The sequence below is a fragment of the Salvia splendens genome, chromosome 18 (genome assembly GCF_004379255.2).
Source record: "Salvia splendens isolate huo1 chromosome 18, SspV2, whole genome shotgun sequence".
In the NCBI taxonomy this organism is placed as follows: Eukaryota; Viridiplantae; Streptophyta; class Magnoliopsida; order Lamiales; family Lamiaceae; genus Salvia; species Salvia splendens.
In genome coordinates, this window is record NC_056049.1 from 10,125,367 (window position 1) to 10,143,457 (window position 18,091).

The following is an 18,091-nucleotide window of genomic DNA, read 5'->3' on the forward strand; positions in this document are numbered from 1 at the left end:
TGTTGGTAATATGTTACTTTAAGTTGTCAATATATGCGAGTTTTTCGTTAACCGATAACATAACATCTGGATAACAGTGGTCAATATTCGAGAATGACTAGTATTGTTAAGTTATAGAATCATGTCACGGTTCGCAAAATCTGGTGTTGTCCCCATGAGATGTTCTATTCAAAGTTTTATTATAGTATAGAAACCTAGTTAGTTGGAATTAATAATATTATAACAAATAACAGTCATCAGAATTCTTATCACTTTGAAAAAATAAATAAACTTAAATTAGGTCAACAAACTGAAATTGATTCGAACTAAAAGAAGTTTGGATCAAGCTCGGTAGTTACTCTTCAAATATGGAGGATAATCAGATAACAATACGTGTGTTTTGCATGAACAATAAATGTGCGTCATGTATACTAGATATAGATACACATGAAAATCAAATAATGAAACAAATTTCTTCTCCAATAGGAGATTAAATTTGATCCACTCCCCTATAAATAGGTAGTAGGAATCGAATTTTTAGAGTGTTCCAAACCCTACAAAATTTTCAAGTCATGATATTTTATTGTCAAACAAATTTAAACTATTGAGTATGAGTAATTGGCCAAAAGATTAAAGGTCACATCTAAAATGGTAAAGTGACAGCTTTAGCAAGTGTTTCAAAATATCTCAAATTTTAGTCCTTTTTTTTTTTGGAGTGTTCACTTAGAGCTTCCGTTCTTTGCGGGCTCGGACTCATCCCGCCGAGACGAGCCAGCAACGAGCCAACATTGCAAGCGGAGGGTCGAGCAGGGCTGCTCGCTAGGGAGGGGGAGTTGGCGAGATATAGGTGTTGTCACTTAATCAAGAAATATATTAAAAAGTGTTGTGGGATCCATAAATAGTAAAGGGAACATATGGTTAAAAGATGGATATGATGACCTTATTAAGTTTATATTTTGATTTAGGTATATTTTTTTAATGCAAAACATATCTTGAGATTCCTATATGTTTCACCAAATTCTCATAGTTTTTTTTTATTTTTTTATTTTTTTATTTCTTTCTCTGCTGAAAATTAGAGAGATATATTAAGAAAAATTGTATCTGCAATAAAAATGATTGCGTGTATTGAAAACCTCTCTCCAATACACCTCCAGATATATTAATTAGTTGAAGATCGTAAATGAAAAAGATTTTTTATGTTGACTTAATATTAGCTCTTTTATAAACATTTCAAACTTTTCACGTCTTTAACCCTGCACTTCCACCTGTATCTCTTCATCCCTCGTTTTGAAATTTGATTCAGCTCTACCCCCAAATCCGTCGCACAGCCGGTGTTGAATACATCCCTCCCTCCGTTGTCGGAAATCTGTACATACCTCACTCCATAGTTAAGAATCTATGGCGACTACGATCCATCACATAAACTCTGAACTTTTTTTTTTGTTTTTTGCTTATTCGGGAAGCATTTCTGGCATCAAATATCTCTCGCTATAGAACCGGGACAAACAAGCTGACGGAGAAGAATTGGCCAAAATCGGCGAAGAATTTAATCGATCGAGCACCTCAGCTTCAACAGCGGTGAGGAAGCGGCAGCGTCGCCAATCGAGGCGGAGTGAGAAATCGATGAGGAAGAAGAGATCGCTAAGGTGCAAAAGGAGTTTGAAGATGGTATCTAGCTCCAACGACCGCCGGAGGGAGTGGCGCGGTGGCAGCGGAGGAATGCGAGATGAAACCGAAGAGGAAAAAAGGAGTATGGGGGTGTTTTGGTCAACACAGTACATTAAGGCATATTTTTTATAAACTTGTGAACCAAATCATGCTGACTGAACATACAAATTGAATTATGTATTTATGGGGCCTACCACCTATATATCTGATCCATAATGATTTCTGGCATCTGGCTAAAGCAAAAGGCGAACACCTCTTAGTATTTTTATTTTTTAAAATATCCTAAACTATTTTCTTTAAAAAAATGAAAACATTTAATATGCGTGGGCTCATATATCATCTTACATATTTACTGGTTTCCTGCGAACATTCAATGAAAGAGGAAGAAAAAAGGAGGATCTCTCTCATCCGCCGGCTGAGTTTTCTGCTCAATCTGTTGATTTTCATCGGGATTTATGGATTTCAGCTCTCGCTCCTCTTCCGCCGCCGCTTCCTTCTATACATCTGTTGTTGCTCTTCCATCATCCTCCACCTCCAATTATATAGCTTCAATTCACCCCCTTTCGCTCAGGATACGCCAATATCCCCTCTCCGATCCCTAATAGGTAATTAAGAATCCTTATTGTTTGTTGTGATAGAAAATATTTTTTGTTTACTGCAGCATTCCACAAAACTCTTCTATTTGTGGAAAATTGCAGTTGTTCCCTTTCCGTTTTTCCTAAATTGTTCCAAATTGGATAGCGGATTTCTACTGAAAGGGAAATAAGATGAGCAGTGGTGGTGCTGGCAACAGAGCTAAGGCTCAAAGCATCTCCGGTTGGACTGATTTTGACCTTAATCAGAGAAGGAAGCAGCAAGGTGCTGCCGACAATCATGATTCCAATCCTTATCCTTCCTTGTCAGCCCTAACCGCACCGAGAAAAAACGAATCCCTTTTAGATAAGCCCTTTTCATCCGTGCTTGCCCCTTCAATTGCTTTTCCTTCCTTGAAAGATGTCAAGAGTAGCAACTTTCCAGCCACCGCTGCCACAGCTAAGTTAGCTTATGGAAAGCTTAAAGATCACCACCCTTGGGCAGATGAAAGCTTGATTCAGGATGTTTTGGCTGGTGTAAACGACAATGTCGATGAGGCTTTGTCTTTACTAGAAGCAATGGTCGTCACTGATCATCATCAAGTTGACAAGAAGGAAGTTGAAGCAAGCTACAATAGTTTTGACTCTTCAGCTGGAAATCACAGACAATCCGTGGATGAGGGATCTTCATTACAGTTACTGGATATCATCAAGTCTTTACCTGTTGAACCCGAGCCTGAGTGGGGAGAGGATGATATCTATCTAATTCACCGGAAAGATGCGATAAGGATGATGAGGTACTATGTTTCTTGATTTACTTCACTTTTTGTGCATCATATAAGTATTGATTCAGACCATTGTCTCATAGCTAGCGGATAATATTGTATATCCTTTTAATTTCTTATGATCTGTTTCTAGAAACATATTGCATCAGACTGTTTTAGTTTCTTATGTCCTTTGCTCGCTATATTTGTCATTGTTTTCAAGGTCTGCTTCAGTCGAGCCATTTCCATCTGAAAGCAACTGTTGTCTAATGCCTGTCAGCCGATGGCATGGTTAACCTTTTCTGTTTTCTGCCTGGTTGTGTTGTGTGTTTTGGTTAGTGGTTGAAGGTGAAAAGTAATGATTTGTTTAGCTTGGTAGAATAAAGTACCGACTCTGTTCCTTCAAAATGAGATGCTCAAGAAAATGCTCTTTCTGAACTTTCGTTTTCTATTAGCACGTGTAAACCTGAATCATCTCCCACTATGTTAATTGACTTGTTCAAATGCATTAATGCAGAATTCTTGATGTTGTAGAATAAAATGCCTGCCCGTGCAAATATATTAAAGTTATTACTTGGAAAATGAAAAAGGTCTCACATCCAAACAGGAATTCTCAATAATCTTTTCTTGCCTTTTTATTTGTTCCATCTAATGTGATCAGATCAGCATCTCGTCATTCAAAGTCTGCTAATGATGCATACATAAGGGGTGACCATGCAGCCGCTCACCATTTCTCAGTTAAAGCTCAACAGGAATGGGCTGCTGCTGAGATGTTCAATGCTAATGCAGCCAAAGAAATTCTGGATTTGAGGAATTGTAAAAATGATCCATGGTCATTAGATTTACATGGTCTTCATGCAGCAGAAGCAGTTAAAGCATTGCATGAACATTTAATGAGCGTTGAATCCCTACTTTCACAGCAAGGAATGCTAAAGGAATCCAGTGTGTCAGTTGCTGCATCTGCACAATTATCTGGTCAGCTTGAGATGGAGAAGTTCGGGAGACGGCACCCAACTTCTAGGCAGAGGATTACATTGTTACAAGTTATAACAGGTATGTGCCAGAAAAAAAAAGGAATCCTTTGGAATAAGGCTGATTCTGATAGATTCATATATTTGCATCTCTCGCAGGAAAGGGTAATCATAGCCGGGGATCAGCTGCACTCCCATCAGCTATCAGAAACTTTCTCAGTGAGAAAGGGTGAGATTTCCTTCTTTCCTATAATACTTTTGGCAGAGGAAGTTTTGAATCAAGATAGTACAGCGGAACAAAATGTCCTGGTATTTGATGACTAGTATACTCTCTGCAGGTATAATTTCGATGAGACTAGGCCTGGGGTTATCATGGTACGACCCAAGTTTCGGTTGCGATGAACTATTGGTGTCCCATTTGAAAAAGAATAAGCTGTGCTACAATGAGCTGGTGGTGTGTGAATATATATTGATTATTATGCAATCTTATTGCTCCTGTGTTGGGGTTGACTGAACTACCTACCATAGGGAAATTCATTGCTGGAAGCTGCTGTTGTCAGTGGAGGCACATGTAACAAACATACAGTATTTATGGTGTGAATTAGAGTTAGCTGAGATAGCAGTGTGCATTATAGTTGGTCATGTTTAGCTATCTACTCTTACAGATATATCATGAGTTTAGTGGTTTAAACATGGAGTTACTGTACATGTACTACAAGGTTAGCATTTCAGAACAGGATTTAGTTTTATGACTCAATAGCCATGAATCATGATTATTTTGTTAGAACTATTAAACCAAGTGATGTAGGTGGAGCATGTTTGCCTTAGTAGTAATGGCAAGAAATGAGTTGCTAACTAGACAAAAGTCACAAAACCCATTGTTTGGTGGCCCGAGATATCAGCTTTGGCCAGCACTGTTCATTGCGAATTTGATATCGATTACTAGGAATGGAAATGATGGTGATTGGATCCAAGTGATTGCTGATTTCTAGGCCTATTGCATTATCTTTGATTTAGTTTTAAATTAAGAAAGTTAGGATTTCATGGGATTTGAATAAATTAGGGATTGATTGAATAATTGAATTAATTAGAGCAAATTTGGTGGGATTATTGTCTACTGCACTCCTATATATTTCATAGGGGAGCTTGAAGAATGTATCCAGAGAGATCAAAGCTATTAGGCGGTGAAAACCGAGGCCTCGGTGAGAGGATTATTATCTATTTTATTTCCAAGTTCTGTTGGTTCTTGTTTACAAAAGCTTGAGAGTCATTTTCTGTTCTTTATCTTTGAGTTGTTTATCCATTGGTTCTTACTGCCTTATCACTCCATAACAATTTGGTGCGGTGAACAATGGTCGATACACGTTCCTCTGTATCACGCTCGGATGACATGCTCTCACGTGTCAAGGGTTTGGAGAAGGTAGTGGCAGAACTTACTGTTGATGTCCGCTCTTTAGATACGTCACTTGATGAAAGAATTCTTCGCTGCCTCGAACCTGTTCTACGAGAGCTCCGTGGGCCTCGCATTGGGGAGACTATACCGGAGACTCATCCAGACATGTCCCGGGATCCAGTCTCTGATCCAGACGCCTCCAGCCCGATTCCCACAAGCGGTACTCTACCAGCAATGGTGTTACCTTCATTTGATGGCACAGATGCTCTAGGTTGGCTTGCACGGGCTGGCCAATACTTCATGGTCAATAAAACGTCTGATGCCAGTCGTATGGACCTTGCACTCATTGCCTTATCTGGACCAGCGCTCCCCTGGATTCAGATTCTCCGTCGTAGGTTCCCTTCCCTCTCTTGGGACCAGTTTTCACGTGAACTTCTCCTTCGCTTTGGCGACGATTCGGCTTGTGATAGTTATGAAGCCTTAGCTGCTACCAAACAAGATGGGTCTGTGGCAGATTACATTGCTTCATTTGAGTCACACTTAGCCCAGCTGCCCGATCTTACCGACAACCAATTCCTGGGTTTCTTTTTAGCAAAGCTTAAACCACATATTCGGCTACAGCTAAGTGATCCAACAACTTATTCGGATGCAGTTAAGATGGCTAAACATATCGAGCGTATGTCGACGCCTCTAACCTGGCCGATTAAGAATGACTCAGGTAATTTCTCCACTCAACGGTCCTCTATACAGCGTTCGAGTCACCCTCAGGCACACCCTCGGCCACCCCAACATCCAGCAACCTACTCGCCCAATTCCACCGCAGTGCCCAACTCTGGTACCCCCAATTCCACTTTCTCACACTCGGACTCAGCCTCATCATTCCCGTTGTCCTCAGGGCAGCGTCCCAATCACCGGTTCAGAAACATGTCTCAGGAGGAATACAATAAACATAGGGCCGTAGGCACATGTTTCCAAAGCGGCCTCAAGTACAGCCCAACGCATCGCTGTCCACCCAAAACTCTCCAAGTAATTGTGCTCAATGATGATGATAATGATGCGGATGAGAGCTTCGAAGCAGGGATGGACGAGAATCTCGGCCCTCAGCCTTGTGGACAAGGCTGTTTTAATCCGGGAGGCAATTGATATAGATTACTAGGAATGGAAATGATGGTGATTGGTTCCAAGTGATTGCTGATTTCTAGGCCTATTGCATTATCTTTGATTTAGTTTTAAATTAAGAAAGTTAGATTTCATGGGATTTGAATAAATTAGGGATTGATTGAATAATTGAATTAATTAGAGCAAATTTGGTGGGATTATCGTCTACTGCACTCCTATATATTTCATAGGGGAGCTTAAAGAATGTATCCAGAGAGATCAAAGCTATTAGGCGGTGAAAACCGAGGCCTCGGTGAGAGGATTATTATCTATTTTATTTCCAAGTTCTGTTGGTTCTTGTTTACAAAAGCTTGAGTCATTTTCTGTTTTTTATCTTTGAGTTGTTTATCCATTGGTTCTTACTGCCTTATCACTCCATAACAGAATTGGCAAGAATTAAAAAAATGTGAAGTGCCTTGGTGTATCACTACGGCATTGGGAAGTGCACCATGAAATACAAGTAGATTCCTGAAGTTACCCCTGTTTTTTTGTGTCAATACAATTGGATTTACTTCCACTCCGGATTTCATTGTCCATTTGCATCAGAGTTGCAATAAAATATTTCTCTCGTGATGTTTACGGGTTCATGGCGATTGTATTGGTGTTGCTCGGAGCTGTTATAGGAAAACTAATAGTATGATGTTAGCACATCGTTTGATAGACTCGTTTTTGTTACTATGTGGTTGAGTGTCGTGATGAAGAATTTGCGACGTTAGCTTGTGGGGACTCTTTAGTATTTTAAACAATATTGTCCTCTATCTATGTGCGTGCGTTTATTGTCCGTATGATCTAGCGGCTCTCATTGTATACATTTTGTGCATGAAATTATGAGATAAGTTGCTGGTAAATATGAAATGCATACAAGTCTCCATTAATACCCACAAATACTACTTCTGAAAAACAAGAAGACTTTCAGCAAGTGTGATCACTGGACACCCAAGCATGCTGACAAAATACGGCATAAGTGTTCTACACAGACACAATAAGTAATGCCAAAATGTCTGGTTGATGGTACATGGTTTTGTGGTGAGATTTTCGGACGAATGTGACCTGAAAGTGAGGCTCTGTCACTACCATGAGCTGGAACGTGCATCGTACCCCAACGTTCAGTTCGTTTTCCTTTATGAATCGATTCAGCCTACCATGCACAATAACTTCGCCTTTCGTGTTGCTTATCATCATTTTCCATGTTTGATAGCCCTGCATCAATCAACATACGCACCATGTAGTATGTGAGCGCATTAGAGTCAGACCGAAGCATAGCTAAACCGTTGGGCTAGTTAATCTATTATTGAATCGGATAAGAACTGACCATTGGATGAGTCAATATCCATGCTGTGATCAGACAATCGGAGTATTGTTGCACTTGGATGGTGTACGATCTATTAGAATTGTTAAATTAGTTTTGAAGAGATGGCGATTAGTAAAAAAATGTTTAGTTTTGACGTCAGCACCAAGAGGGCATCCACTTGGCGTTTGACGTAGAACATGCTCCCGTCAACATATAATAGGGAGGACAAAGGAAGTAATATTCTTCTATGCCAAAGAGTACATCACAGAATCCCCAGTGACCCGATCATATGCTTTGGCCATATACAATATCAGTGCCACATTTGACGAGGGGTTGCGCTCATGATTATTGGCGCAAGAGGTGATACATGAACTTGACAAATGCGACCCCTCGCCGAATGTGGCACTGAAATTGGAAATGGCCAAAGCATATGATAAGGTTCATGGGAATTCCTATTACAGGTCTTGAACAGATGGGATTTTTGGAGAAGTGGATCGGCCTTGGGAATTCCTATTACAGGTCTTGAACAGATGGGATTTTTGGAGAAGTGGACCGGCCTTGGGAATTCCTATTACATGTGATGTGGTATTTTAGGTCTTGAACAGATGGGATTTTTGAAGACTTGGACATTGATCAGTATGATGTCCACCTTGACACAACCCACACTTCATAACGGTCACTGCTTGAGGTTGAGGAGTTAGTTGAAGAGATTTCACTGCTTTCGTCATTGAAGACATCTGGGTACTAATGTCCGCCAATTGAGCCTCAATGGCTGTCACTCTTTCCGCATCTTTGGTAGCACCAAATGTATCTCCTACCTTCTCAGCCGCTCTTCTTGGATTATGCCAATTCCTTTGGTTGTTCGCCAACCTTTGGAACAGGGCTCTCACTTCCTCGTGAGTTAAGTCGTCCAAGTTCCCATTAGAGCCTGCAGTCACCAAGCCCGTGCCTTCATTATTGAGTCCCTTGTAGAACTTGAGTAGCTCATGCCCTGGAGCAAGACCATGGCTCGGGCATTTCCTAAGCAATTCAGTGAACCTCTTCCACGCTTCCGCAAAAGACTCATCATATTTCTGTCGGAAGGTAGTGATCTCCTCTCTCAACTTCTCAATCTTCATCGGAGAGTTATATTCCAAGAGGAACAACATCTTCAACTCTTGGAATGTGGCTATGTTGTATCCCGGAATAGAATCATACCACGCCCGTGCTTTATCCCTCAGTGAGAAAGGGAATAAGGCCCTCTTAATCTGATGATGGTCCACATTCGGGGGTCGATGAGAGTTCGTCAATTCGTAGAACGCGTTGAGGTGGCTCATTGGATCCTCATCGTCTCGCCCATGGAAGAGATTTCCCCCGTTCACCAAGCTAATGTAATGAGGAGGAATGTTCACGTTGTCATTCGCGTAAGCGAATTCTCCTAGAAAGTCGACTCCCGACCTAAGAGTGTCACCGAACCTTCCTCCAGGTGGTGGGACAGCGTTGTTGTTATTATGTTCGGCCATCGACTCAGCTTCTAGATCACTGTCACTACTTTCAAACAATGGGTTATCTCTGATTGGACTCGGCGAATCCTGTTGAATTTCAAACCAGGCTGAACTTCCTGACCCTTTCCTTCTTTGATAACAGAGTAGTCCAAACGGTGGTGTACCCTGTGATCGCGTGTGCATTCACTTTTTTTATTATTTTTTATTAGTACCTACACAACAGAAAATACACCAAGCACAAGCACAATATATTTCCTAATTACCGAAAGCGAGACCTCTCGACAACTTCGGGGTAAGTCCTATAAATCGTGTGTGCTAGTGTGCAAACAAAACTACCTAAAACTAAACTAAGAGTTAGCTAAATATTACCTAAAATAATACACTCCTTCGTCTTCAAGTCCGGACGTGGTAGATGGCTATCACACCGTAGAACACGAACAATGTACCTATAAAACTCAAAAAGAAAAATCAAACAAAACAAAATAAAAACTAAAACAATTAAGCATAAACAAGCTATTGCCTCCCCGGCAACGGCGCCAAAACTTGATGTGGTATTTTAGAGTTCTCAAACAAAGTATAAAGATTATCAAGTTCAATTATTTAAACTCTAATAATACTACACTACTGCAAGAATACAGTATCGTAGTAGTATTTCAAGTGTCGATCCACAGGGAGGCGAGATTGCTTACACTTAATAAGACGACACAAAGCATGTAAAGATTTTGTTTTGATTTTGAGAAGGTTAACTAACTTAAGCTACTAAAGTGAGGTTTTTAACACGTGAAAGACGAGTCACTCCAAGTTGCTCTCTAAGCTTGCGTTGTTACACACCATTACAACGAACCATACGACGGGATTAAAATTATCAACCTAATCGCGTGCACTGAACATGTCTACGACGTATAGTTCACAGTCAGCTGAACACTTGTTCCATGAACCAACTTTCAACGACATTTAATTCCTGCAGATGCGCGGGAGCAAACGTCGTCTACTATAATTACTTACCTAATCCACTATCAATTTATCCCCTGAACAGTTCTAAATCGATAGCATACCAACAAACGATCAATCCCAAGCTATGTTAAAGAGACGATAGTTAAGATTTAACAACACTACATCATTAGCCAAAAACGTAGCATTTTAATTATCAAACACATTGTTGGTATCGAACATACGATTCAAGGTGTTAAAACAAATGCACAAGCCTAGATTACAACTCGGAGCAACGAAGAGAGCCTAGCCTATACACATAGTAGAATGTAGAAATAAAACCATAGGTGTGATGCTCTCGTCGAGTGGAGTCGGGATTTGGGAATAGATGGTCGGAATAACGGTCGGAATGCCTTCCTTCTCTTCTTCCTCTCCTCCTTTCTCTCTGTTTTTCTCTCTAATCTCCTGCTCAAAAACCGTCCCCCTCTATCTGATTTTTCTCCTTTTTAAACATCCAACTGCCGATTTGCAGTTCTGCTCCGAAACGCCCGACCGGGCGAAATTATAAGAGGGAATCGCCCGACCGGGCGAAAGGCTGCTGCATGGCTTCGCGGGAAACGCCCGACCGGGCGTTTAGCAACTTCAAAACGCCCGACCGGGCGAACTTTCTGGAATCTCAGCTATGCATTTCCGACGAACTTCCAGCTTCTAACACCCGAAACTACACTCAAAGCACGACTCGGTGAGTTACAATTAACATAAAAACCGGGGTAAAGAATAGGAAATATGCTTCGCATCAAATACCCCCAAACTTGAACTCTTGCTCGCCCCGAGCAAGGTCTATTTTCAGCACAAAAACTCAACACAAGTCTACCCCGCAAAGAAATTTTCATCACAAAGAATCAAATAGGGACGTGAGTAACAAAATCTGAACCCCCAACATTTTCAATCAAGATTTCCCACTCTCAAGAACAATCACTCATCCCCCTAGAACGTCAAGTTAAGGTGCACTTCAAAATAAGTCCAAGCATGCGATCAAACAACTCAAACCATCATCATCGACTCATCAAGCACTACTAATCACATAGACACACGGATTTCAAACCGAACTTCTTTAACTCTACCAAGTTATTTACACAACATCCACAAGCATCAACGATAAGGTCCAAGGTCTTGTTTCAAGGTTGTAATGGGGCTAGGGACGAGGTAGGATCAATATGGATAGTGAGCTCAAAGGCTACACATTTGAGTGCCAAAATCTTCCCTCCTACAACTTCCTTCCAAAGATTAACCAACGAAAAATTACAACCAAACAAACGACCCCCCCCAAACTTGAGATCTATTCCAGACGAGATTACACTAACAAACATAGAAGCTCTATCTTTATTTCAACAACTTATTCTTTTTTTTTTCTGTTTTTGTAAAGACCTCGACTTTTGTGAATTTGGAGGTCATCTTTTTCTTGCTTTTTTTTTTCTTAGAACTTCATTCTTTTCACCTTCTATCAAGTCTAGAAAAGTCTATTCTTTACAATCCACCACCTCACACTCACAACTCAAAACACAAAGCTCAACTTGTATTTAGCACCCAAATAGTAGCAGGGTCTATTGATGAGGCTAAAATTAGGCTTATTTAAGTAGCTAAGTGTTTGGTTAAGTGTTTACACAAAGAATAGGGAATTAAGCTCAAGGTGGCATCTAGGGGATCATTTGATGGACTAGGCATGTGATCATTTGGCCATAGAGTTCATCCTAGTGCCTTATCCTCCCAAATCGTTAACACAAACGAACGCAAGCACTTCACTCGATAAAACAAATCAATCCAAGATAATTTCCACAAGTCATGCGATTTTCATACTCTCCTCAACTCAAGAAATCGGATGTAATCACAACATGCTCTTTCAAATAAATCCTGCACAAATTCCATTCATCCTAGGCTTCAAAGATCAAGAAAAATCAAGCAAGAATTCCCAACCAGAAAGCCGAAGATCTAGCATGCATCCGTCAATTACATGATTCACAACACCTTAGCAAACAATACACCCAAAAACATGCATCAAGCATAAAAATCATTTAACTTCAAACAACCCCCCCCCAAACTTGAATGCGTCATTGTCCTCAATGCATGCAAAGAAGAACATAAAAAGTAAAGGGACAGAGTACTCCCCCAAACTTGGCATGATATCCATAGTGCATTCGGGTGGGTGGGTGGGTGTAAAAATCCTCTGCGGGTGTGCTTCCTCCTAAGCTCCAATCCAAACTCTATCATGCTCCTACAAAAAGAACAAAAACTACAAAAAGAAACACTCAATTCAAAATAAATGTTAGAGGAAAGAATTGAGCAAACAAAACCTCCAACATAAGAAACCAAAAATAAAAACATAAAAACTTGGGTTGCCTCCCAATCAGCGCCTTTGTTTATAGTCGTTGGCTCGACCTCCTTCATCCTTGGTCTACACTTTCGGATTCTCTAGTGTGACCACCTCTTCTGTCTCCATGCCACCTTCAATTCCAACATAGGCCTTCAAGCGTTGGCCATTCACCTTCCAAATGCTCCCATTCTTCTCATCCTGAACATCCACAGCACCATAGGGGTATACCTTGTGCACCACATAAGGCCCCCACCATCTTGACTTGAGCTTGCCCGGAAACAGTTTAAGCCGAGAGTTGTACAAAAGGACCCGTTGTCCCTCATGGAATTGACGAGGCTTAATGGCTGCATCATGTACCCTCTTAGCACGCTCTTTGTAGAGATCAACACTCTCGTATACATGAAGCCTAAACTCGTCCATTTCATTCATATCACACACCCTTTTCTCGGCTGCAGCATCATAATCCAAATTAAGCTTTTGCAAAGCCCAAAAAGCTTTATGCTCAAGCTCTACCGGCAAATGGCAAGCCTTTCCAAAGACCAACTTGTATGGTGAAGTTCCAATCGGAGTCTTATACGCCGTTCGATATGCCCACAAAGCATCATCTAACTTTTGAGCCCAATCCTTCCGAGACGGCCTTACAACTTTCTCAAGCACCCGCTTTATCTCACGATTGGAGACTTCAACTTGACCACTCGTTTGGGGATGATAAGGGGTAGCAACCTTGTGTTGGACACCATACTTACCTAGGAGGTTCTCAAATAACTTATTGCAAAAATGAGTTCCTCCATCACTGATAATGGCTCGTGGTGTCCCAAAGCGGTTAAAGATGTGACTCTTGATAAACTTCAACACCACTTTAGCATCATTGGTCGCCGAGGCCACTGCCTCTACCCACTTAGAAACATAGTCAACAGCAACGAGAATGTATTGCTGCCCATTAGACTTGGGAAACGGTCCCATGAAGTCTATTCCCCAAACATCGAAAAGTTCTACCTCGTGAATATTATTCATCGGCATTTCATTTCTCCACGAGATATTGCCGGTTCTTTGGCAACTGTCACATCTCTCTACATAGGCTTTTGCATCCTTGAAGATCGATGGCCAAAAGAATCCGGACTGAAGCACTTTAAAAGCCGTTCGCCGTGCTCCAAAGTGGCCGCCATACAACGAATCATGGCATGCAGACAAAATCTGAAGGTGCTCATGCTCTCCAACGCACCTTCGAATAACTCCATCATTGCAAATGCGGAAGAGAAACGGATCTTCCCAAACATATGTGCGAGTGTCACTAAAAAACTTCTTCTTTTGGTTAGATGACAACCCTTCGGGTATAATGCCCGTGACAAGGTAGTTCGCCAAATTGGCAAACCACGACACATATGTTTCCCGAGCTTCCACTTGCAACACTTGCTCGTCGGGAAATTTTTCATTGATCCTCTTCTTTCTTTCATCTTCCGTTTCTTCCAAGCCCTCTAGCCGAGACAAATGATCAGCTACCAAGTTCTCGGTCCCCTTCTTGTCTTTAATCTCCACGTCAAACTCTTGTAGTAAGAGGATCCACCTCACCAACCGAGGCTTTGCATCTTTCTTATGCATCAAATATTTGATAGCTGAATGGTCCGTAAACACTACCACTTTCGTGCCAAGTAAGTAAGCACGAAACTTCTCGAAAGCATACACAACTGCTAGCATTTCCTTCTCTGTCGTGGTATAATTCAGTTGAGCTTCATTGAGTACTTTGCTAGCGTAGTAGACGGCGTGTAGGACCTTGTCTCTCCTTTGGCCTAGAACGGCCCCCACAGCATAGTCCGAAGCATCACACATCAATTCAAATGGCTTCGACCAATCCGGTGTGATAATAATAGGTGCTTCGACTAGCTTTTTCTTCAACAACTCAAATGCCTCAAGGCATTTTCCATCAAAGACGAACTTGGCATCCTTTTCAAGCAAGTTGCAAAGCGGCTTTGCAATCTTTGAAAAATCTTTTATAAATCTTCGGTAGAATCTTGCATGACCAAGGAAACTACGGATGCCCTTCACATTCGTTGGGGGAGGTAACTTCGAAATCACATCGATTTTCGCCTTGTCCATCTCCAATCCCAACTCCGACACCTTGTGTCCCAACACTATGCCTTCTTTGACCATGAATTGACATTTTTCCCAATTAAGCACGAGATTTGATTCTTCACATCTTTGCAAGACCCCGTCTCAAGTTTTCTAAGCACAAGTCAAATGAGGATCCAAAGACGGAGAAATCATCCATAAAGATCTCCATAATATCTTCATTCATGTCGGAAAATATTGCCATCATGCAGCGTTGAAATGTAGCTGGTGCATTGCATAAACCAAAAGGCATCCGGCGGAAGGCATATGTACCAATAGGACATGTGAATGTCGTCTTTTCTTGATCTTCCGGGGCAATTGCAATCTGATTATACCCCGAGTATCCATCTAAGAAGCAATAGTGGGAATAACCCGCAATCCTATCGAGCAACTGATCTAGGAACGGCAAAGGAAAGTGGTCTTTTCTCGTCGCCGTGCTCAACTTCCTATAGTCCATGCAAACTCTCCATGAGTTCACCAATCGAGTTGCTAACACTTCATTTTTCTCATTAACGGTCACGGTTATTCCCCCTTTCTTCGGTACACATTGCACCGGGCTAACCCACGCGCTATCGGAAATGGGATAGATCATCCCAAATTTCAACAGTTTCTTCACCTCTTTTTCAACCACTTCTTGCATGAGTGGGTTCAACCTTCTTTGTCTTTCTCTTACCGGTTTAGCTCCATCTTCCATCAAAATTTTATGCATACAAATTGCGGGGCTAATCCCTTTGATGTCAGCAATGGACCATCCTAGAGCTTTCTTGTGTGACTTCAGTAGCTCTATCAACTTCAATTCTTCTTCATCATTCAACATCGCCAATATCACAACCGGTAAAGATTCACCCTCACCAAGGAATGCGTATTTCAGATTTGTCGGGAGTGGCTTCAATTCTAGCTTTGGTGGTACTTCGATTGAAGGTTTCACATCTGCCGTGAAAGTATCCACCACACATTCATTCTCGAGACTTGGTTGATCAACTTGAGAATCTTCTATTTCATCAAAATCTACTTTAAGTGTCGAACCATAGTCTCTCTCCAAACTTCCTTTATCATACACGCTTCCTTCTATTCTTGCCGAGCAACACATCTTGTCAAAAATGCACTTATCGAGGACGTCGACTCTAAAGCACGCTAATGCATCACTAAGATGCTTCATCGCCTTCTCCACATTAATGGTCACTTGCTCACCATTAATTCTAAATGTGACAGAGTTGTCCTTAGCTCCTAGTAACACGTCCCCCGTGGCAAGAAACGGTCTACCAAACAGAATTGGTACCTCTTTGTCCTCGGGCATATCTAATACTATGAAATCGACAGGGATGACGAACTTATCAACCTTGACCAAGACATCCTCTACTATTCCAGTGGGCTTCACAATAGAGTGATCAGCCAATTGTAGAGCAATGTCGATGGGCTCCATTCTGTTCTCCAGTCCAATGGCACGTGCCGTTTTCAACGCCATCAGTGAGATCCCCGATCCTTGATCCAACAGACATTTGGTGAAAATTGTATTGCCTATCTCACAAGGAATCACACAACTTCCCGGATCCCTCTTCTTCATTGGCATCATTCCTGAAATCAGTTGTGAGCAATTCATGCTCAAAGCCACTATTCCCTCGTCTTGAAGTTTCTCCTTGTTTGCCATCATGTCCTTGAAGAACTTGGAGAACTTGGGGAAATTAGTGAAGAGGTCCACCAATGATACATCCACATTCACTTTACGGATCACGTTCATCATCCACTCAAAGCTTTTCTCTTTAGGGACCCTCTTCTTCCTCTTGGATGGATACGGTGGAGGAGGAATGTGATCGGGGAAGTTGAACTTGCTTTTCGGATCTAGTGCGGGACTTGTCATCATCTGTCTCTTTGATTCCATCTCTACACTCTTCTTTCCTTTCTCTTCTGCTGAAAACCTTTCACTTACCTCGGATTCTACACCGTGTTCCTTGCTGCCGGATGCAGCCTGTTCTTGACCATGTTGGGCACCCTGCACCAACGCGGGACTTCCCTTACATGCCTCGTCCGCCCCTGCGTGCGAGGAATGCAAGCCTAACATCTCATCCGCCCCTGCGTGTGAGATGCCGGAAGTACCTTGGCTGTCCATTGCTGGTGTCGAATCCAACTCACGACCACTTCTCAAGACCACCGCCTTACACTGTTCATTGCCTCTCGGATTGGGTACAGTATTACTCGGGATAGTGTTAGGAATCCTTGTGTGTGATGCTGTGGCAAGCTGCCCAATCTGCGTCTCAAGATTCCTCATTGTCGCCTCCATCTGCCCAAACTTTTCCACCGTCCTTTCCTTGAAATTCTCGTTCTCCTTTTGACTCTTAGTCATAAAAGAGAGAATCTGTCCTAACTGATCCTCGACGGTTGGCTTCTTCTCATAACCCGGCGGTTGAGTGTTGTTTCTCCATTGGTTGCCCGAGTTGTTGCTAGGACCAGCCTGATTCCATCCCGTTTGCTGAGGCCTCCAATTTTGCTGATTGTTGTATTGGTTGCCTTGATTGAACCCTTGGCGATTGTTGCCAATATAGTTCACATCCTCGACGGGTGGTCCTTGAAGACTTGGACATTGATCAGTATGATGTCCACCTTGACACAACCCACACTTCATAACGGTCACTGCTTGAGGTTGAGGAGTTAGTTGAAGAGATTTCACTGCTTTCGTCATTGAAGACATCTGGGTACTAATGTCCGCCAATTGAGCCTCAATGGCTGTCACTCTTTCCGCATCTTTGGTAGCACCAAATGTATCTCCTACCTTCTCAGCCGCTCTTCTTGGATTATGCCAATTCCTTTGGTTGTTCGCCAACCTTTGGAACAGGGCTCTCACTTCCTCGTGAGTTAAGTCGTCCAAGTTCCCATTAGAGCCTGCAGTCACCAAGCCCGTGCCTTCATTATTGAGTCCCTTGTAGAACTTGAGTAGCTCATGCCCTGGAGCAAGACCATGGCTCGGGCATTTCCTAAGCAATTCAGTGAACCTCTTCCACGCTTCCGCAAAAGACTCATCATATTTCTGTCGGAAGGTAGTGATCTCCTCTCTCAACTTCTCAATCTTCATCGGAGAGTTATATTCCAAGAGGAACAACATCTTCAACTCTTGGAATGTGGCTATGTTGTATCCCGGAATAGAATCATACCACGCCCGTGCTTTATCCCTCAGTGAGAAAGGGAATAAGGCCCTCTTAATCTGATGATGGTCCACATTCGGGGGTCGATGAGAGTTCGTCAATTCGTAGAACGCGTTGAGGTGGCTCATTGGATCCTCATCGTCTCGCCCATGGAAGAGATTTCCCCCGTTCACCAAGCTAATGTAATGAGGAGGAATGTTCACGTTGTCATTCGCGTAAGCGAATTCTCCTAGAAAGTCGACTCCCGACCTAAGAGTGTCACCGAAC

At 42.1% G+C, this 18,091-nt stretch overlaps 1 protein-coding gene and 2 non-coding genes across 5 annotated transcripts; all 3 read left to right on the plus strand.

The window, feature by feature from the left end:
- Positions 1-1,169: 1,169 nt before the first annotated feature.
- LOC121777668 lies at positions 1,170-4,711 on the plus strand. 3 transcript variants are annotated; one of them, XM_042175005.1, is made up of 5 exons: positions 1,170-2,252; positions 2,389-3,016; positions 3,645-4,036; positions 4,114-4,183; positions 4,293-4,711. In XM_042175005.1, exons 2-5 carry the CDS (start codon positions 2,415-2,417, stop codon positions 4,354-4,356), a joined length of 1,128 nt encoding a protein of 375 aa, XP_042030939.1. In that variant the 5' UTR covers positions 1,170-2,252; positions 2,389-2,414; the 3' UTR covers positions 4,357-4,711. The 3 variants fall into 3 exon arrangements, with proteins under 3 accessions (XP_042030939.1, XP_042030938.1, XP_042030937.1); XM_042175004.1 differs by having other exon boundaries at positions 1,171-2,252; positions 2,346-3,016; XM_042175003.1 differs by having other exon boundaries at positions 1,171-3,016.
- A 4,084-nt stretch (positions 4,712-8,795) lies between these two features.
- On the plus strand, positions 8,796-8,902 carry LOC121778029. The gene has a single exon (XR_006045600.1). It is a non-coding gene; the product is annotated as a small nucleolar RNA R71 (small nucleolar RNA).
- Positions 8,903-17,635: 8,733 nt separating this feature from the next.
- On the plus strand, positions 17,636-17,742 carry LOC121778030. The gene has a single exon (XR_006045601.1). It is a non-coding gene; the product is annotated as a small nucleolar RNA R71 (small nucleolar RNA).
- Positions 17,743-18,091: the final 349 nt, after the last annotated feature.

Bases quoted from the DNA above. Each gene is read 5' to 3' on its own strand.
- LOC121777668 (XM_042175005.1), top strand. From the start codon at position 2,415: ATGAGCAGTGGTGGTGCTGGCAACAGAGCTAAGGCTCAAAGCATCTCC. The intron at 3,017-3,644 runs GTACTATGTTTC...TAATGTGATCAG, and splicing joins GATGCGATAAGGATGATGAG to ATCAGCATCTCGTCATTCAA. The intron at 4,037-4,113 runs GTATGTGCCAGA...CATCTCTCGCAG, and splicing joins ATTGTTACAAGTTATAACAG to GAAAGGGTAATCATAGCCGG.